This window comes from Grus americana, chromosome 4, assembly GCF_028858705.1.
Source record: "Grus americana isolate bGruAme1 chromosome 4, bGruAme1.mat, whole genome shotgun sequence".
In the NCBI taxonomy this organism is placed as follows: Eukaryota; Metazoa; Chordata; class Aves; order Gruiformes; family Gruidae; genus Grus; species Grus americana.
In genome coordinates, this window is record NC_072855.1 from 13,428,232 (window position 1) to 13,449,655 (window position 21,424).

General features: G+C 39.2%; 1 protein-coding gene across 7 annotated transcripts in view; it reads left to right on the forward strand.

Annotated features, from left to right (window-relative positions):
* PPP2R2C (protein phosphatase 2 regulatory subunit Bgamma) overlaps nt 1-21,424 on the forward strand; it is a 201,110-nt gene that overhangs the window by 171,985 nt on the left and 7,701 nt on the right. For all 7 annotated transcript variants that reach the window (XM_054824004.1, XM_054824006.1, XM_054824010.1 and 4 more), the window contains 2 exons: nt 11,422-11,591; nt 16,239-16,330. In XM_054824004.1, coding sequence (XP_054679979.1) covers nt 11,422-11,591; nt 16,239-16,330 — 262 coding nt within the window. The remainder of the gene's footprint in view (nt 1-11,421; nt 11,592-16,238; nt 16,331-21,424) is intronic.

The following is a 21,424-nucleotide window of genomic DNA, read 5'->3' on the forward strand; positions in this document are numbered from 1 at the left end:
GCAAAACTAATTATATAAAGCCCATAGCAACCTAAAAGGATATATCATAAAAACTAATCAGTCTAAGAAATTAAATATTTGCACAATTGTCTCTCTAGTACCTTCATTATGCATCTGATTCCTTTTTACAGTTGCTTTACACGTGGTGCATACGCGTGATCAGTACCCTTCTCTCCTAGCTCAGCTCACCTTTCTACCTTTCCCCATAGCTGACGTCACTTCTCAACCAAACCAGCCACAGTGACTTTACTAGTCATTGTACACCCTCATGTTCTGCCATGCAACCCTACTTTCTTAATTCAGTCTAGTATCACTATGTGCTGTATTTCAGATTTAAAACTTATAAAAAATACCTGGGTGCTGAACATGTGTTGTGAACTTTTGGGTTTATTCCTTTTTCAGACCCTTTGTTATCCAAATCTCTATAGCTGGGCTAAAGTCAGTTGCTGCTTTTGGGAGAAGGGCCCTTCCATTTGAACAAGTCTAATGAATGCCATGAATAATTACTGTGCAGTACTGGATAAATAAATTACATACTAATACCTGTAGTGGAAGTCCCTGACACAGGATGTTAATAAATTATAGTGTTGTTGGAGACTTCTGGTTTGCTAAACTCAGTGGCAAAATCTCTCTGTTTGGCATTAGTGACAGCAACACTACAAGGTTTCCCTTATAAATCTTTCATGGCTCTGACATGGAAGACACAGGAGACTTCTTCCATATCTGCTCATCCTTGGTGCCTATGCTGAGATTTATTAGCAAGCTGCCAATTTCTGTGATGAGTTGTAATGGGGACCTCGCTCCCCTGAAAAAATGATCTCAGACCACCAAATCTATCCATAAGGCATTGAAAGAATATCAGGTCAGTAGCTGAGTTTTTAAGTAGTCATTGAGATACTGATAAGGTGTGATAAAGTGTGTTGTTTCTGTAATAGACTACCTGAAACTGCTTCTTATAACACCTCTTTAATAGATCATGCAATGCTGGGCGAGCAATCAGAAGCAAAACATATGTGGCTATTATAAATGGATATCCAGGAAAGCCCAATCTATAACCATAGGGGGGATACATACATAAAACCATTCCGTGATATTATCAGGCTTTGCAAGTAGTGGGAGACAATTCCATCAAAATACTCTGGAGAGGAGGTAAAAAAGAGATGAATGTCCCTGCTTATTTAGAATATTAGAGGGATGGGAGTAAGGAAGAAGGTGTTCTTGCAGTCCGCAGGGTTATAGGTAAAGATTTAAAACAGATAGGAAAGTCAGATTCAAGGAGCAGGAAATAGGGAATTAATTTAAATAATATGGAAGCTTTAATCTAAATAGTGTACATGGCAAAACGCCCAAAGGTGTCTTTGTGGTGTTATTCAGGCAACATACATGGCAATGCAGTGTAGAAAGAGGCAGTAATGGGAAATCTCTGAGAGCAGTGAAACAAGGGAAGCTAACAGCTGCAAAACTATCATTGTTAGGGCAGTTAGCTGGGAACATCCAAGAAATAAAAGAACTAACCCCCAGTCCCAAATTCCATAAATTCTCATGCAAGGGATTCAGGTAACAAGGAAGACAAGCACAAGGATCCTGCTGCAGTAAGTGTGTTCTGACTAAAGAATACTTATAGCAGTATAATATGCAACTGTTAACAAATTAACAAATAGTTGCTAATTTGGTTTTGATCTTTTCTTGCTAATATTATGTTCAGAGCTCCTTATAAATGTGCATGGAGATAATATCATTCTTCCAAACAGCTTGTAGGCTAGATAGGTACATATGGCTGTTTCAACAAAACATCTAATAAAGCAGTCAGCTAAAGAAAACTGAGCTTGAACGTGTGAAGTTGGAAAAAAATTAAGAGCTTTTTCAGTAGTTCATCAGAATTATTAAATTCAGAATTAAGTGGTAAATAGAAACTGTATAATCACTCAAGAGTATAGCTCCTATTGATATTCCGTGTAAGAGCTCTAATATCTTAAAGTCATTGCTTACTTCAGATGTAATCTATTTAAATGCTCTATGTTGCTTTAAGGCCTTTTTTAGTGTGCATTTACTAATACGTATTTGTAGACTGAACCCCTATTTCTAATTATCCATTACCCATGTGCAAAATTTACAACAAAATACTTCAAGGAAGGAGGAGCTGCAGTTTCACGTTTATTGCTTTGTGTGCCTTGGTGCTCTTTAAAATACAAACTTTGGGGTTGCGTAATGCAGTTAGCCTCTGTCACCATTAGTTCATGCTTTCCATCCTCCATATAGACGTCACAAGCTTCTGACATCTGGGTCTACAATAAGCCATTTAGAGCCCCCCTCCCTTTGAGTGAAGAAGCATTTGTAGCATTTGTAGCTGACAGGCAATCCTAACATCCATCTTCTCTGGACTCTCCCTGGAAGGGGCAGAGCATCTCAGTTGGTGCCTGCCCAGTTCCGTGGGATGGATAATCAATGTCTTAAAAATATAAAATGGTCTTTGGAGCAATGCAGAGTGAATTTGGGGTTCGGTTTGTGACCCAAAGATGCCACCCAAAGATGGTGCTGGTATCTTTTTTCCTCGAGAGTCCTGTTCCACATTGTTATTTGAAATCTAGGCATGAAAGAAATGCCAGCCCTTCCATGAGGATAAATACCACTATCCTGTCAGTCTGGCATGTAACTCAGTTTCGTTATCTGATGGGATTTTTGAGATTACCTTTGATTTTAAACTTAAGAATTCAGAACTGTGGAAGCAGTCAAAACATAAATCAAAGATAATACTTAAACATGTTGAATTTTAAAAATTAAATTAATTATATTTACCAGTCATTTAAAGGAGGTTGCAATTTCAGAGACAAGACAGGTTTCGGACCTCTAACTGAATATGGATTATCTTTCATTTGCAGCAGAGAACAACCAGATGCACAAAAAAGCCTGTGACACAATATCCCTGCTGGATTTTTCTAATTAATATTGACCTTTCCAAATGAATGATGCTTATTGTATGACTGAAAAAGAGACAACTTGTTTTTCTTTTATGTAAGCTTTACATTTAAAATAGGCCTTTTATTTCTGCATCTGGTCTCATGTCAGGTTATCGTCTGAGAGACAGCTGACATTCTTCCTTTGTGCGTTGAGAGGCCACTGTCAAAGTAATGTCCACTTCAGGCAACATCTGCAAGGTTTCATGTGACAGCAGTGAAACTTATCTGAGCTTCCGTAATGATTTGACTTCATCCTTTAATAGAGACTTGTTCTCCTTATCCTAATTCTGGATTTATTTTATGAGCATGCACTACAAAGGCATATATTCAGTGCTGATTTTATATCCCCAATGAAAAAATGTGCTTGTATCCTGATAATTTTGTAATTATGACTGTCACTAAAGATCTGTTACTACAATTTCATGCATGCTAAACTAGATCCTGGAAGGGATCTTTCCTTCTGCAGGAATCCCGCTGAAATTTGGTAGAAGATTGCCTTTAGCATGGGCTCCAAAGCTTCCATTCTGCTACGTTTGGATGAATGTATAATAAAGACATTTAAAACATGGCTAATGAAAACTCGAAAGTGTTTCTACAGAAATGCAATTAAGTCTATATAGTATTTCCTCCAGTTGCGGAAGATATGTTAAAATTAAATCAGAGGAAGAAAAAAACTGATTTATCTACTTCTGGCTATCAAATAGGAAGAGGAAAGATAAAAGCCTGAAGCAATGGTAAATGATTTATGACTGAAGAGGTGTTTCATTAACCCCTCTCCCCCAACCACACACAGATAAAGCAAATAATTGCTGTAAGATTGCTTTAATTATTCGGTCTATTAAAATTCCTGTCTTGTTTGCTGAAATTTTTTAATAGCAACAAATAGTGCTTTTCAGTGTCTCATGAAACCAACATTATTCTTTCAAGATCCTGTTTCACTGGGGGGAAAAAACACCCGCTTATCACTAACCTTATATATATCAAGATCGGAAAGACTTACGCATGAATTTGGCTGTAGAGGAGTAGTAGTTTTATGTCCCATTAACTCCATGGGATTGCTCACAACACGTGGCATTAAACATGCACATAAGTCTTTGTGAGACCGAGGTTTAAAGAGGCTTGATCTTCCAGATTAGCTTTGTGTTTTTTCACTGCCTTGCTCTCTTTGGCACCATTTCTCTTTATTAACAAACTCGCTGGCAAAGTTGCATTAATACAAGCAACTCTGTAGTGAAGCTCCCACCCACTGATCTTTAGCTATTGATCTGGCTTCGCCTTTCAGCACTAAAGCACTATCCCTTGTGGTTTGCGACAAGCTGCAGCAACTCACTGCAGATGGTAAAACAGATTCTTAAATATTGATTTGAGGCTCCACTTTTAAAAGCCATACTCTCTAGAGGTATTGACGAGAAGCCTGGTTTTAATATTGGGTCATTGGATAAAGGAATGCTTTACGGTAGGTGGAATTTCAGTTTTGTGGTGTGGAAGTAGCTTCAGAAACTCGCTTTTACTCAAAGAAGGAAAATGATGTGTCAGTGATCAGGGCGTGAAGAGGTGCCCTCTGAAATATAAAAACAAATAGAAAATTAAAATATAAAAAGCTACTGCTTTTTCATTTTAAAACAGGATAAGCAACTATAGTCTATGGTAAAATAAAATGTGAAATAATTGTAGTTAGTTGTTTATGTCTTATAAAATAATTATATTTCAGATTACTTATGAAGGTGGACTTACAAATTCCCCCCACACATAACCATATTAATCAGTGTAGAACAGGAAGGCAAGATTGTCACATTAGCAGAACATCCTGATCTTGAAAGAGAGTTTCTGAAGGAGGTGAATGTATGAGTGGATTGGCTTAATACAAAACAATAAAACATTCAGAGACAGTGAAAGGTAGAGTAAATAATAATGGTAAATCAAACTATTATCACAAACAATGAAGCTGAAAGGCATAAAGGGACCATGAATTTCAAAGGGAGCGTTGCAATTGGCCTTTATTCACTTAGAATGAGCTCGGGAACTCTTTCATATGAAATCCTAAAGTAGATTTTAAATAGCGCATAATAATGACTATACCTGGGCAGACCAGAGGTCCTTCTAGCCCTGGATTCTGGTTCTGATAGTGGGCAGGATCATCAGCAACAGAAAACGCAAGAACAGAGCAAGTGTATAATCTTTGGCCTCTGCAATTTGCAGTTGGAAACTTGGGGCTCAGGGACTTAGTGAGAGTGAGCTTATTGCATTTAACGATGGATGTTTGGGGGTTTTTTTTCCCTTGAATTTGTGCAGTTGCTTTTGAACCTGTGTATAATTTTTACCATTCACAATATCTTTCAGTAAAGTCTTTAGTAGCTTAATTAGGCATATTATGAAGAACCATCTGCTCTCTACTTACCCTTTCCTATTCTCACTTAGTGACCCCTACTTGTTGATTGGAAGAGACAGTGTGCAAAGTGAACTGTCGTTCCCTATTCATCCTTTCCATGCCACTCTAAATTACAAACCCCTCAGTCTTTCCTAGGCTGAGGAGTCCCAGTCTATTTAGTCGTTCCCTGCGTGGAAGTGATTTCATACTTCTGGTCATTGTTACTGCCCATTTTTGTGTCTTCTTGAGACCTCTACCACATTAGAGGTAAAATCAGAACTACGTGCAGCTCAAGATGTGAGCACATCTTGAATTAAATGGCACCAAAAAACCCAAAATGCTTTCTGTGTTGAAGGATAGTAAAAAATGTCATGGACTTAAAAAATGAATGTGATTAGTATTTTCATATAAATTCAGTGAAATTTAACTTAGGTTTTTTATACTAAACTTTATGAAATACATATTTTGGAGTAAATCACAGCTGTCCTGGAGAACGGTGCTAGTTTGCCATCTGAACATATTAGGGTATAGTTAAATAATTTGTAAGAATTTTAGCTCAGGATCATGTTTTGTGAGAAACATTTAATTAGTATAACCATGTATTCCAGAAAAAAAAGAATGTTTTAAAGTGTTTATTTATCAGCTATGAGGAGAGCACATTGGTTCTTGTTCCTTTTGCAAGTTGCTGTGGCTAGTCTGTCAAGAAATTCCATACATTTCAAAGTACCATTTTCCAGTACATTTTAATTAGGTACTGCAGCCATTTTCATTTGGGATCTGAAATGAGAGAGAGACTTAATTTAGATGATAAATTGTTTGGCCTAGGACCGCATCTGTTTGCTGTGTTTATGAAACGTAAAGCCCACTGAGCACTTAAATGCTGTAAAAACAGAAGTTTTCAGGGCAGGACGCAAACTATTAAGAGTATGCTCTAAAAAACCCCACAACTTTAATAAGTTATTATTTGTTCGTAAGTAGAAAGAAAATAGCTTCAGAAGAAGCTTTGTTTTTCTGCTATAGGGTATGACTTTTTAAGGCTGCTTATAATTCTTCCTATGCATGATGGAATTTCTTACCAAATCTGTGGAGCTGGTAAGCTTTCATCTTCAAGTTTTCCCTGGTTTTGTTTTTGTTCCCCCTCAGATAATCACATGTTCTGCAATATATGTAAGTCTGATTCATCTTTGCTTTTCTTTTTATACTTGGCTCTGTAATAGCAAAAAGTGGGTTTTATCTGTAGTTCTGCTTTTGCTCGGCAGTAACAGAAATTTTCAAGGTTCCTATCTTTATGCCTTAAGGATTACATAGCATTATCATCAAGGGTCTTCTCCCTTGCTACTTCTCTTTTTCTCTTTGTTTTGTTTACTGATATTTCACAGTAACCCCTTGCAGTTACCATCAAGTGCTCAGGCCACGATAACAAAATTTTGCCAAAGCTTATAGTCTATGTTTCTCTCTTTTAAAAGCAATGAAAGATTTGTTTAACTGAATACAGTTGACATTTCTTTTATCCCATCATTCTATTATATGCTTTAAATTCAGGTTGAAAATGGAGTAACTATATGAATTACAAACTTTCATTATATTAGATAGATAGCTTTTCTAACCCCTGCTCCATATTATCTCAGATGCTGTTGTTGCTTTCCCTTTAAATAGATTATTCTTCTTTTTGTTTTTAAAAACATTTTTCATATTTGTATTTTGGAACCATCTGCCTTGCAGCAGTGCTGTGTGTGCTTGTGTTTTTATTTCATCAAGGCAAAAGAGTGGAGGTAAGAGGAAAAGGAGAAGTGGAAGGAATGTTGAAAATTCAGCCTCGGCATTACCCAACGTCCTGTAGCATAATGTAGAGAATCATGCATACTCCTTGTTGCGATGATTTTGGGAGTAATACAGGATTTTGTATGCTATATTGGATTGTGACACTGCACCCACCATATGAGCCATTTTTAGCATTATTATTATTTTTTAAAGTTCACATATGCCAGAATTTATACCCTGCAATGAATAAAGCTCTGCCTAGCAAACAAAATATTAATTTTCAGTGGTACTGGAGTCTGGAGAATACCAATGACTCCATGAAAAATGTGTATGTCTGGAAATGGGACAAACAAAGAGAAAAACTTTTTATGAGAACATAGCGTTTTATGTTTTCTGAGGCTGAGTTATTTTTGGCTGCTGTTGGGATAATGGTTGGTTGACTCCTAAAGTCTGCAGTCTACTCACTGGTTTTCTGTGGAGTGAGCACAGTAGTGCTGTTTGATTTATCACTTTCCTGTGTTCCTAGCTATTTGATATCCCTCTTTCACAATTGCCTGTTTGGGAAACTGGAATATTGTACAGCAGCATAAGGCAGCTGGTGAAGCTGAAGAGGAAGGCAGCACCAGTGATTGCCAGGTCTCTCTCCAGACCGTTACAGTGGGATTGCAAAGCACGTACTCACACCTCGTGGCCCTTGCAGTTCGTGTGGTGTGTGTTGAGTGGAATGAGACATTCCAGTCTACACATAATCAGATGGTTTTGGCAATTAATGTAAAACTAAGAAACAAGATGTGTAAGACAGGTTACATTCACATGCGTAGCCCTAATTTTTGTCAGCCATTAGTTCTAGTGTCTTGTCCAAAACGTGTAGCTTTCAAGTTTGTGGAATCAGGCCCGTATTAAAATAAATGGGAAGTTGCAGTGGCAGCACCTATGACACCCAGGGTGCAAATCACTGGCTTGATGAGAGCCACGGGGGTGTTAGTGGGCAGTGCCTGTCCCCCGCACTCTTCTTTGAGACTGCCCAAGGCGTCTGCTTTCTTTTGGCCAGTGTCTGGGAGGGAAGCTGAATGAGATGGACCTTCCCACCCACTCTGGCTGTTCCTGCCTTTTTTTTTTTTTTTTTTTTTTAAACTTTAGACATCTGCATATATTTCTGCATGATAAATGCACACCTTAGAGATACCTTTTCTATCTACTGATTCTAAGAAGAATCTCCATGTCTACATTAGATCGGAGAAATTCAAGGAACACTAAGAATTTTTTTTACAAGAGATGAAAGTTGGTTTTTCAGCAGATGGCAGTTCTTTTTGAGAAGCAGCATATTTTTATGCTGCAAATTTTCTTCAGGATTCAGGAAAACAGTGCTCTGGCAAATCTCCTCCACCCAACACATCCTTCTCTCCAAAGTCTGGACTTACTTCTGTGAAAAGCTACCCTGGTTTTTAACTTGTGAGCAGGAAGTCATGAAGAAAGGGATTGAACATTTTTATTTCCCTAAGCAGACTTCCCAGCTTACCCATGTATCTGTCAGAGGACTAAGGGGCAGGAATGGTGTGTGCCTTGAAGACTCTTCTCCAACACTGGCTTTACTCAGAGATATGCTCAGCTTCCCTCTGTAATCCCATGATATTTCTCTATTCCGCAGTCCTGTCATCAAGGTCATACTACAGTCTGAGCAGTGTCACGTGAAGGCTCAGCACGCCACACCATTTGTGATTGCTGTGTTCATTAGGTTGCAACTAGACTGGTAGCTTTGTGTCTTTCTTATCATTAGCACTGTGAAGGTTAGTGAGAACAATACTAATAAAAGTTAAATACCCTTTTTTATTGCAAAAGTTAGTTATTAAGGAGTTATATATAGAAAAGTAAGCTAGATTTGAAGTCTCTTGTTTTGGGGGCTGATTGCCCCCGGCATAACAGCAGCCTCCAAAAGGTACATCTAAACCGTGATGGACAGAAAACATGTTTCCAGTGCAGGCTGGCAAACCTGATTGTGGAAGCGGCAGGCTAGCTCTGTGTTTTCTCCTGTCAGCTTGAAGAGGCCAGGGTTGAATTTGAATTGCTCACCTGAAGTCCAAGTCACATGCCTGTCACTGTTGCCCTGTCTCCAATTACTCAACTCATATTCGCCAGACCGAATGAAGACTATGCTTTTTTGCAGTGTATGCATAACCGTATGTTGATGCTAACCCAGAAATAGCAAAGACTCAAGGACACAATCTCTCACCTTCATTTCCTGAGGCCAATGCCTTGTTCTGGTTGCTCAGGCATGTGCTGCTAGTTGCTACGTTTTCTCTGTAACACTGGGGGCTGCTACTTAATTTCCTGTAACAATTTTCCTGGCTTGGTTATGCTGACTATGGGAACTAGCTGCAAAGAATTGCCGCTACTAAAATTTCTGCTGCTACTAAAATTTCTACAGCTATCTGTCTTTCTGTAGTGATACGAGGCTTTCATGCCTGCATTGGTTTCTGCAGTTAATTAATCTAAGTCTTTCTAATACTTACTGTGGTAAGGATAGAAAAGCAATAAACAGTGCAGATAAGGGTTGAAATGGTTTAATCTCATTAATTAACAAAATACAGGGTATCCATGTACAAATATTACTCCTCTTCTAATCATTGGGGGTTGGATGAGACACACAGAGCCAAGAAAATATCTCTCAGCTATAAATGAAGGTGTAGTTCAGTTAGTGTGGGGTTTTTTGTGGGTTTTGTTTTTGTTGTTTTTTTTTTCTTTTTCTTCCCTGGTTTTAATAGCAACTTCACATCATAATCAGGAGGATGAAATTCCTGCCAACCAAGTACATAGTTTGGACAGATTAAAGGGAAGAGGTATGAGAAATGATAATTTCTTTGTGCTCATCAGACTTCTATTGAAAATCTGACAGGATAATTACCAAATACCTGCTTTGCAGAATGTCTAGGCAAATTTTGAAAGAGCTATTTAAAGTTGCTCGTTTACAGTCTGTCTGAAAAGAAAAGTTTTTTTCCCCTTTTTTGAAGTAGTTCATTACCATTTAGAAGTGTGGAACATGTTCAAATATAGACCTTATTCTCATGTGTACGCCTGGCTGCATTCCACTGCCCACCCCCAAAGAAAATTGCCCGTAATTTTTTGCATTACCCCACATACTTTGCCCACGTACTCACCCTTAACTTTCAGCGGAATGTTATTTCACCTGATGGAAACTGTAACCTTGTTGCTTTCAACAGTCTGAATCATAGTCATAGAAAGATTAATCGTGAGAGAAATGTTCCAGTGGACTACACAAAACCCTCTGTTTTGACTGACAGCAAAAAGTTGTTCTACTTTCAGCATGTTTTCATGTCTCATTACCTGGCTTTTCTTCACCGGCTTTTGAAACTTGAAAATGACACTCACCAAATTGCCGATTTTCAAAGAATATTCTTGATATAGGTGCCAAAACCCTACTGATTTTGCTGAGAACTGAAAGACCTTGAAAGCCTGATTTTCTACTAAAGTTCACTATATGAGGTCATTTGGATCGCAGGGCCTCAGATGCCTACAGAAAGGCGACAGAGCTGCTCTAAGCACCTGTAGGCAGGGCTGGAGTTAGTGCAGGCTTTTTGGGGAAGGACGAAGAGACCTTGGTGAGTAGTGGACTTGTAACAGATGAAGTGGAGCCCACTCAAACCAGTTGTTTCAAGTTCCTGCAATTCAGTGTGAGTCATCCAGTATCATTATTAATACAGTTGAACAGGGATGACCTGTATCTGCAAGAACTAGATTTCCCTGCATGGAGGTATGGTAAGCAATATTTCATGATCCCCTGCCTTGTTGGATCGTGCAGCACACAGATCAGCTAACCGGCGTGTACCAGACATGACCAGTGAGTAGCCTGCAGACTGGCCAGCTAGTTCTGGCAACCAGGGCAGGCTTTCAGTAACCACCCTTCCTGCGGATGCCAGGATCATTGTGAGACCACATGTACACCTTTCATGTGACACGGATGCCTGAATTTTGGTTATGTCAGGAAATAGGAGGTGGGGACCCCAGAAAGGATGATCATAGATGAACTGCCTTGCTATAGGTAGCTGTAGTCAACTAACTGGTGTATTTAAGTAATTTCCCAAAGTGATGTTCTGGGCCCATAGCTATAAGGTTAATTATTGTGATATTTAAAGCTTACAGTTTGCATTTTTATATAAAGATAAGAGAATAAATTAAGTGCTGGGCATATAATTAATTCTTTAGCATGTTCATTGGTACATTGAACTACATTGCTTCACAAGAAATGCACAGTACACATCGTGCTACAAAGCATTTTTTAATAGAATTCTAATTTCTCTCTTCTTTTTCTTTGAACAGTTTATGAAGAACCAGAAGACCCCAGTAACAGATCATTTTTTTCAGAAATCATCTCTTCAGTGTCAGATGTCAAATTCAGTCACAGTGGTAGATACATGCTAACAAGAGATTACCTCACTGTCAAGGTTTGGGATCTGAACATGGAAACAAAGCCCGTAGAAACATACCAGGTAGGTATCTCCTACATCTCGAAACGCAACAATATAAAAGCATCTCTGTTCAAAGTTTCCTAAACGTCTCATTGCTTGGTCTGAGAAGCGGCTAGCTAAGACAGCTGCTAATCAAGGTGGTTTAAAAACCTAAAAGTGGCGTCCTTGTAGTAGCAAAAGGGCAATTTCAGCATCAGTAAGGAAGTGTAACACCTGGGGACTCAGGGTAACACTCACTGCAGATAGGGCTCTTGAAAGAAACATGCTTCTAACAAGGGAAATAATCTCTTCACTTTGGCATCTGTTTTCAAATGGTGTATTTCGCTATTAACATTTAAAAGAGACGGAGGAAAGGATTTAGTGAGTTGCTTAGCATTCTGCTCCCACTGGGACTGCTGAGAGTTTACACCTTTGTAATTTCAAAACTTTTTTTTTAAAACTCTATCTATGCATTTCTCCCTTGTGCCAAGTTCTAGAAATGATCGGTTTTAAACTTCAACATCACCACTGACACAGCAGTTTGTGAGTGCCAGACAGACACATCTGGTTGCTTAAATTCATTGCGATATTATCCAGACAAAATGCCAGTGGCTCCAGCCAGCGCTGAGTTTGTACTCTGACATCTGTTCTGTTTGGCAATAGAGGGCTGAGCTTACATTTTTTGTGTCTGCCTTGAAGAAGGAAAATATGTCTATGACACAGAAACTGCTTGTTATGAGAACGCAATGAGGACAAACTGTTAAGGTACTACAGAAGAGTATGCAAAGTAGGAAAAATGTCATTCATCTGGCTCGTACTGCTTATGTAGAGACAGTCCTGTGACACTGCTGGAACAATCCCTTGTTTTCTGTGTCTGTATAATGGCAGGTGGGTACAGGAGTTCACAGTAACTATCATTAAGATTGGTTTTAAAATAACATTTAATGAGAGTTTGGTAGTGTGACTTGTCAAAACAACCAAAATTTGACATCAATAACATTGAAGGTGTTTATTAGTTAGTGTTTAGTAGACAAAGTGGGCCCCGGTGTTTTCCAACGCACGCGTTACATTTTGGTGGGTACTCTTCATTGCGTCTCTTGTTAGCATTGGAAAGTCTGAGCCTGTATACCTTTAAAACTACAGAATTGGTTTTGCTCTGAAAATGGCAGTACTTGTAATGCTAAATGTGTTAGAAATGTTGATATGCTGTGAAAATCAAGTGGGAGGGTACAGGCGAGACTGTGTTTTATATAACAGAAGCATATCATAGATTTTAGGAACTTAGGTAATATATTATTTTGCACTTATGCTAATGGAGTAGGCAGCCTTGTCCCTGGAGAGGAATAGCTGGTCAAGCCAACCTGTTTGTCTTGACTTTGACATCTGCTTTTATCTCCTCATGTAGGTAGCTGTGAAACAAGCTGGCCACCTGTAAATCAGGCTGACACCCAACAGTGGAGCCAATTAAAAAGTTATATTTCTCCACGCTAAGATGTGGAAAATGACTATAATGTAAAATTTTCAGTACTTATTGCAATCAGAAGCTTATTGAAAAAAAAACACCAAAACCCACAACAACACTGTGAATACAGCAGTGTTCTTGCTGCGTTGCTTTAACCTATGGATTGCATTTCATTTTCAAATACTTAGGCAGTGCCTTGTAAAGAGTATACTGATGCAGTGCTGAGCGGTGCAGCGGACTAGAGGAGAATCTGGAGAACTCAGGGGCCTTAGGAAGCCAACAGCACAGGGCTGCATAGGATTCATACAGTCCAACTGCTCTGGGCAACCTTTCATGTTTTTCAACTGCAGAGCGTAGAGAGTTCTGTTCTTAGGGAAAAGTGGTTTAAATTACTCTTTTAAATAATTTGTCTTAGAGGTATCTCTCACATACATAAATCTCATGTATAAACTTGGAAATCTCTCAAAAAGTTTTTTTTTGTGGTATATCACCCAAAGGCAACAAATAAACCTAACATTTTCAGTTATGTATCCACATGACAATGATGACATGTACGTCATTAAAAGATTAAAAGATATTAATTATAAGATTGAAAGATGATCCACTGCATGGTAGCCTCTTAGATATTGTCTAGCTGAGAGACTCATGAAGAGGGCCACAACGGGAGATTTTCCCACAGGGTTGTAAGAAAGAGCAAAGTCTATAACTGTACTGCTTCATTATCAGGTTACAATTTTAGCATCACAAAAAAAATTGAATTCCTCATGCAAGTTCTTTTCCTTATCAATGCTGTGGCTAGAAGAATGCTATTACATAGAGCAGCCTTGCTGAAACATGTTGTCTGCTCACTGATTCAACATGATTTTCTCCTGTTTATGCTTCGCATAAAAGAAAAAAAGCAATAGAGTGGAATGGCCAGTGCTAGAAAGTTGCAAGGCAGCCCTGCCTAACAGGATACTCTTGATGCTGCCCAGGTGAATTACCCCAGCAGAACCATGCCAACAGTGACCTGAGGTGAACACGTTCATAGCTGATAATAACCTGATCCACTTTTGGTCTGTTCCACAGGGGTTTGGACTAATGTGTCACTTCCTGATCATGTCCATTCAGACCCAGTGAAGTAGCTCCCCGTGTAGTCACGGTGCTGTGTTAGTTTGGAGCACAGAATGATTAGATAGTTTCATGAAGGTCTGACCAAAACCAGTGCAATGAAGAAAAGGAGACTACCTATGGTAATTAGGAATGAATTTGGTTGGGTTTCAAGCACTATTCATATGTGGTAAGAACAATATGTACAGACAAAGCAAATCTGATTTTTACCCTCAGCTGGTAGTGGCAGATGAATATGCAAACAAGGTAAAAATTAACTGTTTCTTCCAGTTAGTTTTTCATGGTCATTCTGAGGGTCTGAATGTGGTCAAATGTAGTAATCACAGGGTCCATGTGAAGAGCAACCTGGTTGTCCAAGGCAGTAGTGCAAGTTTGCAGACAGTCAAGAGGAAGAGCTGAGACCTTGAAGAGATCATTAAGAAATCTGAGAGAGAAACTTCAAAATGCTTTTTGACAGAGCTGATAGAAAGGCACAGCTCCAAGCTGTGGAGTTGGACACACTTTGCCAAGGGTGTATACATGACAGTGGTCATGACAGATGGCTGCTGGAAACGGTAACAAGAGGAAGACCTAGAAATGACAGTCAATGAGGCAAATGCAATCTACTTCCTTCTCCTGCCTTCCTAACCTTTCTATTTCTTCCAAGTGTTGTAAGCTCACAAAGATGATAAAGACCTCCAGTTCTGTAACAAATTACACTGCTAACACAAAAAGGCTTTAAGTAAAGAGAAAATAAAAGGCTTTAATTACAGAGGGTGCAAGAAACTGCATCAGTACTGAAAGTGTTCTGACCTATTACTCACCATGAGGGTAAATGCATTTAATTGTGAAATGTTTTATCTGCATCTACCATTCGCCTGTTATTTGCTGTATAGGACATTATTTGTTGATATACAGTTCAGTGTTCACTCATCTATTAATGAAAATTGATCCATGACTAAAATTTATAATCCTTAATAACCTTACATTACAAGTATTCTTAAGATACTGTACAATTTGGCTATTGACAATGGGTTAGTTTAAAAAAAACATAAGTGAAAAGTCATTGTCCCTTGTCTAGTCTTGATAGAAGTTATCTTGCTTGAAGAAACGTTTATACCCTCAAGCCGGAGGAGGATGCTGAGCATCCGTGACCAGGAACAGTCTACCTGGACTTGCAAGAACCAGTACCTCTGTATGCCAAAGCTAAGTTATGCCCCTTGGCTATTGGATTGGTACGTGTGCTTGAGAGGCCATCTGCACGTCTTTGTTTTATGGTTTCTACAACTAGAAGAAAACATCAAGAGTGAAAGTGCATTAGTAAATTTGTCTACGCAGGGATTTTCTAGCTCATTATTTCCTTGAGGAATGAAACCAATCATCCAGAAGGAAAACTAATCAAATTCAGCAAAGGATTGAAATAGTTTGCATGAGATCTATCTCTTTATGATAACCCTTGTTCAGCAGAGATGTGTGGACCAGAGGAGAGGTCTTCTGCTGCTTAGTCCCCCTTTTCAAATATGTAAGTGAGAATTTACAATGTTGTTTTTAAGCCTCAGCCAAATAGGAGATATTGTTGGGCTAAATGAGTGTTCTAATTTGCAGCCTGTGCAACTGCAACCTTGTACTGTATTTGGCTTCTGAAATATCTTTCCCAAATTTATGTAATACACTACAGGTTCTTTAGTAGAGCCAAATTCTTTCTGCCACCACAAGTGAGAGTCCACTTATCTTGGAATATGATGTTTTTGTTACTATTTAAATTAGATTTCTTGCACATTAATTAGCACATCTAGGGTATCATCTGGTGAAATGTCTTTGGGAATTAGGCTAGCACTGAGAAAATCACCCAAGCAGGAAACAAATATGTTGGAGAGGGGTGGTCTACAGCCTGCTGAGGGAGGTATGCTTCATGCCTTCCTGCAACAATAATTCTGTAGCACCTGGTTAATTGGGCTGTGGAAAAGTACAGATAGCTTTTTTAGAGTTTAAACACAGTATCTTCTACAAAGCTAGCAATCTGTGCAGCATATTTTGAAAGTGAACGTGGGAGATAAAGCAGAAAGTGGGGCACTGATTGTGGAGTTTTATATTTTGTTTTATTTCAAGAATAACAACAGTTATTTTCTTTGAAACAGGTCCATGATTACCTTAGGAGCAAGTTATGTTCCCTCTATGAAAATGACTGCATCTTTGACAAGTTTGAATGTGCATGGAATGGATCAGACAGGTAATCCATCCTTATGTCCATCACTGTCTTCATTTAGCAAATGAGCTCCCATATGATGGAGAACAATCTGAAAGTAAAGTTTTACGCATGGTTATATTCCACATCAATTTACATCTTCACATATCAGTGTTCAGGTTGATACAAGGTGTTTGGATATTGGTGCAATTGTGTCTCTGACCTCATTAGATGTGATGTATACCTTGTTAATCTTGGCTCATGCCTTAGGGGAAAAAAAACCTTCAAATTCTGTCCATTTTCCCCAAAATCATAAGGAGGCTGCAAAAGTTACAAAGAATGCTGCCAGTTTGCACAGCCCCACCAACACACTAAAGAGGCTTGTGTGATCCTGTGTTTACATCTGAGCTGCCTCATAAATCCAGTTCATTTACTGGAAACAGGGAGCAAGGAAAGACAGTCACAGGCACCTACTGATTCTCTGCAAACTGCTGCCAAATGACAGTTCCTTGTGGTACCTACCTCCATCAGAGCAGTCCCTTTCCCTCTGTCCTGGTTTTTGTCTGGGATGTAATATGTTGTTGAATATTTTCATGTGAAATACTGGCACAACAAGTCAAAGAGTGCAAGCGAGGATGCAATGTGCTAATGCTGTAATGTTAGCAAATGGTGGCAGTACTTCAGAAGTAGGAATATTGTACAGAAAGAACTGTGCAGCCGAGAGGACTGGGATAATAAAAGTGGATGAAATCTAAGAGTATAATGCAAGGTGAGGATTTTAGTTAAAACACAAACCTTCATCTTATCAGTTGGAAACAACTCACAGGGACATGTGTACACTAGGTGACTGTGGAAGGGATTAGCAGTCTACAAAATGCATGTGAAAGCGCAGAGGAGCCAGTTTTGAATGGCACACAGTGACTTCTGGCTCAGCAGAGCTGGGAGCCAAGAGGCAAAAGTTTGGCACTTGCTGAGAGCCTGGAACTGTGCCTTCAGCTCACAGCCTCTCATTTGGGAAAAACGGTCCGTCTCATTGTATTTGAAGCAGGCCTGCCCCCCTGGACTGGGCAAGGACAATGAAACACAGTGTGGGGCAGCTGTGAAAAAGGCAAATACGATCCTTGAATGGGCAAGACTGGGATATCCAGCAGAGAAAGGAGTAGTGGTGACATTATGTTAGGGTCTTACTCAAAGACCTTTGGACTGCAGTTACACACTTCTTGTCCCTCATCTCCAAGGTGGATGAACACCTTGGGCAAATGGACAGCTGCTCTAAGGAGAGGAAAGGGCAGGAGTTTGGTTTTGATCAGCTTAGCGAAAGAGAAGCCAAGATTGTACTTGCTTCTTTTAAGTATACCAAGAAGGTATACATAGGGAGGAAGAGGATCTAGCTAAGATCAATGTGAATGATAATGACACAACAGCAAATAGGTATTGAGTGGCAACAGGTAATTATAGCCTGGAAATTAGAGGTAGTTCATACCTGTTCAGACAGTGACAATGTCTAGCAGTCTTCCCATCCTGAGTAGTGGAGATGTAAGAAGCCCAACTCTTTTCATGATGGTGCTTGGGAGATTTTGGAAAGCAATTAAATGGGACATTGGTTAAAATGAGAAGCAACTGAACTTGGAATTGCAGAACAAGGTGTCTTCCAGTTATGTGTTCCACAGATGCAGATGAAGTGTAATGACGTACACTGTGCAAGGGGCATCTTCTCTTTGGACTACTTTTCTTTGCTCAGTTCTTGTACCTGCCCAATGGAGAGATTCTGTCTTTAGTAAGAAATAAAATTTTTACCTTGTGTTGTTTATTATGAAAACGATACTGTATATTTCCATTATCTCTGTTGTCTGCATGTTTTCTGACAAGGATTAACTCAGCATTGAGTATCCCTTGTGATAGAAACTGCTGGCCATTTAAAATTACATAGGTGGACCACACTGGGAAAAATCCTTCCCAGATTGCTATGACTGCAACTTGGGCACCAGCTGTTGCGGAAGTGGCTTTGATATGGTAAGAAAGTGGGAATGACCCACAGAAGTTTTAGGGGAAGATCCAGGTTTTGGGGCTTTTCTCTGAACCTCCCAAACCCATGCATGAATGGATGTTTTAGCAGAGGGTTGTCTCAGTAGACTGGTTACTGCTTGAGTTTGGTCTTACTAGAAATAGCAAAATTAAAGCATTTCTTGGAAATATGGACAGTGCTGATCCCTGCCTAAATCTGACACAGAACAGTGCAATTAAATAATTTAGATGTTGTGAAACTTTGACAAAGATTCAGGGCTTTTCATGTCCTTTCAAAAACCATTTTGCTTATCCTTGATGGGAATTGTACAGGATGGACAGACACACGTTCCCAGTCCCAGAGTCTTTCTCCTGTAGCCAAATGAAGTGCTGCCATCCTCATTAGTGCGTTAAGACCACTCTCTGGATAGTTGCCTGATAATAATAGAAATATTATTCAATATCAAGATTTAAAGTGAGTGTAATATTTTCATTCCTACTTGAAAGATCAGACAGATCAATGCAATGAGTAATTATTAAGTGGGAACATTAGATTGTGAGAGCTTCATTTACTGTACTGCCCAGACACTGGGGCGTTGTTAGTTGTGCACAATTACCAAATCTGTCACTAAACACAATACGCTGCTCTTGATTGTAAGAAACTGTGGAGTAGAATAGCTGGCACCATTTGACAAAAGATAAGGGTTCTCTTGAATTTAGTTGTTTCATTTAAGAGTCAAATGTATCAGCATTCATGTTCATCTTTTGATGAACATTCAGTCTTCTGAGCTTCTTGCTTCTGTGTATGACAAGTATTGTACTGCTTTGCTACACAATACAAGGATTTTTTTTTTTTTTGGTGGACCATAATTTAAATTATATTTGGGTACCAGTAACTCTTAAATAACAGTTCATTTGAATAGTAAGATCACTTAATTTGATCCTTTTGTTATGTGGGTTTTTTTTTTAAAAAAAGGACTGCTGCTGAAGATAAGCAATGCCTATTAACAATGGTACTCTTAAGAGATGCTGCAGTACAGTGTTTATATTATTAATGTGTATATATAACATTAATAACTGCAGTTCTAAACATTTTTATCTTTTGCAGACTTTAAAGCTGCAATGACAATTTAAGGTGACAAGATAGTTCAGTTAAAAATGAAATCATGTTTATTATTTAGGTGAAAATACTTGTTATTAATTTTTGTCATTACTAAGGAGTTAATCTAGGCTGCGATAGAACCTGATGGTGGGGCTGTTTACAAAAAAAATCAATGTACGTGAGCTCTGATTAGAACGTGATTGATGCTCAGTTACTCCAATGAACAGGAACTAATACGATCAGACAGAGCCAATCTCATTTGCTGAAGGGCACATTAATCACTATGTACTTTGGCAACAACAGTGGTCAGGGGAGGGAGTCAAGCAGGGGTCTTACGCTAATTCAACCAGATGAGCACATATTATCTGTAGACCAGTATATTACACTAAAATCATGCCATCTTTATTGTATATACCTCATTACGTGACTACGTAGAATATGGGAGCTCTATTTATACACCGATAATTTAGTTCTTCCATTCACTTCCAAAGTCAAGTCTTTTAATAATGACCCTCAAGACACTGTTTTCTTCCCACTGTCAAACAAACTTATTTTGATATTTAAGTTTTATCTCAAAAATTAGCATTACTGCAGCTGTTTGTGAGTTAAAGAAGCCAGTAAAAGCAAAAAATAACATAGTATTTCTGTGTGGTAGTAAGTGAATACCTTAATTACTATTCTTTTTTTTTTCAAGATTTCAAATGAATGGGTGTCTGAGAACCCTTCCAGGGAGACTTCTGAACACCATCATGATAAGTGATACGCTGTAAGCAGATGAGTGAAGTCACATACAACTGTTCAGTCAGTCCTTTCCTTCTGAACTGTCATTCATCCCACTGAATATCCATCAGCCTTCACTCTAATCAGGCGGAATTGGCAGGTCCCAGTGGATGAGGTGTTAACAGTCTATTCCTGTCTGGCAGCACGCTCCATGCTGGAGAGTGAGAAGACATCATTTTGTTCTCAAGGCTGGGCATGTCAAATATTAGCTTGGAAGGACTTGGGGATCCCCTATTAAAATTCCCAGTCGTATCCCAGCCAGCTGTACTGGAGTGCCACAACCCTGAACCTGGTGTCTCAAGCTTTTCCATCAGCATACACCCCAAGAGGTTTAAAGAAGTTCCTTCTTTGTGATGGGGAGTCAGTTGCTTCACACAATGCAGCATAAAGGAAAACTCCCCAGTATGCCAGCAGGCACCCACTGCTGGCAACAGTGCTTCCTCCTTTCCCTGTGTTGTAACAAATCTCATTTTTCATTCTTATGAAAAATGTTTTTGAAGAGTTTTCCTGGAACGAATCCTTTCTTCTCATAAGGTCAGCTTGTCACGAAACCAGATCTGCTGGACCTTGTGTGTCAGTCCCAGGAGACTGCAGATGTGCTGTTCTGCACTGGTACTCATGGTAGTGAAATCTTGCCAATGTAGGGGCTCAAAATATAATTGGGGAGACAGTTTCAGGTCAAAGAAATGGTCCCTTTTCATGCTGGGTGCCTTGAGGGACTCCTTTGCAGAGATTTACAAGTCTGGAGGCAGGATCTGGTGGAATCTGCTCTCTGAGTCTCCTCCCTTCATACCTGCCTGGATTCTATCATCCTTAAGCCTGGGGTGTGCTGGTCCTTGTAGCTCTGCCCAGCCTTAGTCCTGTCACACCATCCCATGACTTCCATGGTCTCTTGAGCAACAGTGCAGAAGGGGAACTGTGACATGAGCTGAATTTCTCCGGACAATAGAAATCTGCAGGTGTAAAAAAATTTCTATGCATCTAGGAAGACTAATCTGGGCCAGAGCTAGCCCAAAAATTATTATAAAAGAGGCTTTAAGAAACAAAAAACAAACAAACAACCCAACAAACCCAGAACAAAACAATGTGAAGCAAGTATGGTTTGGTTTTTAAGCAAGCCTTAATTCCAGCTGATGTCCCCAGAGCTTGAGGGCAAACCCTGACGTCCAGGAAGGCAGCTGAATGGAGCAGTTTTGATAAAGTGGCATGTGCAAGGATGGCAGCAGCGTGGATGACATTTAAGAGCTTGGCTT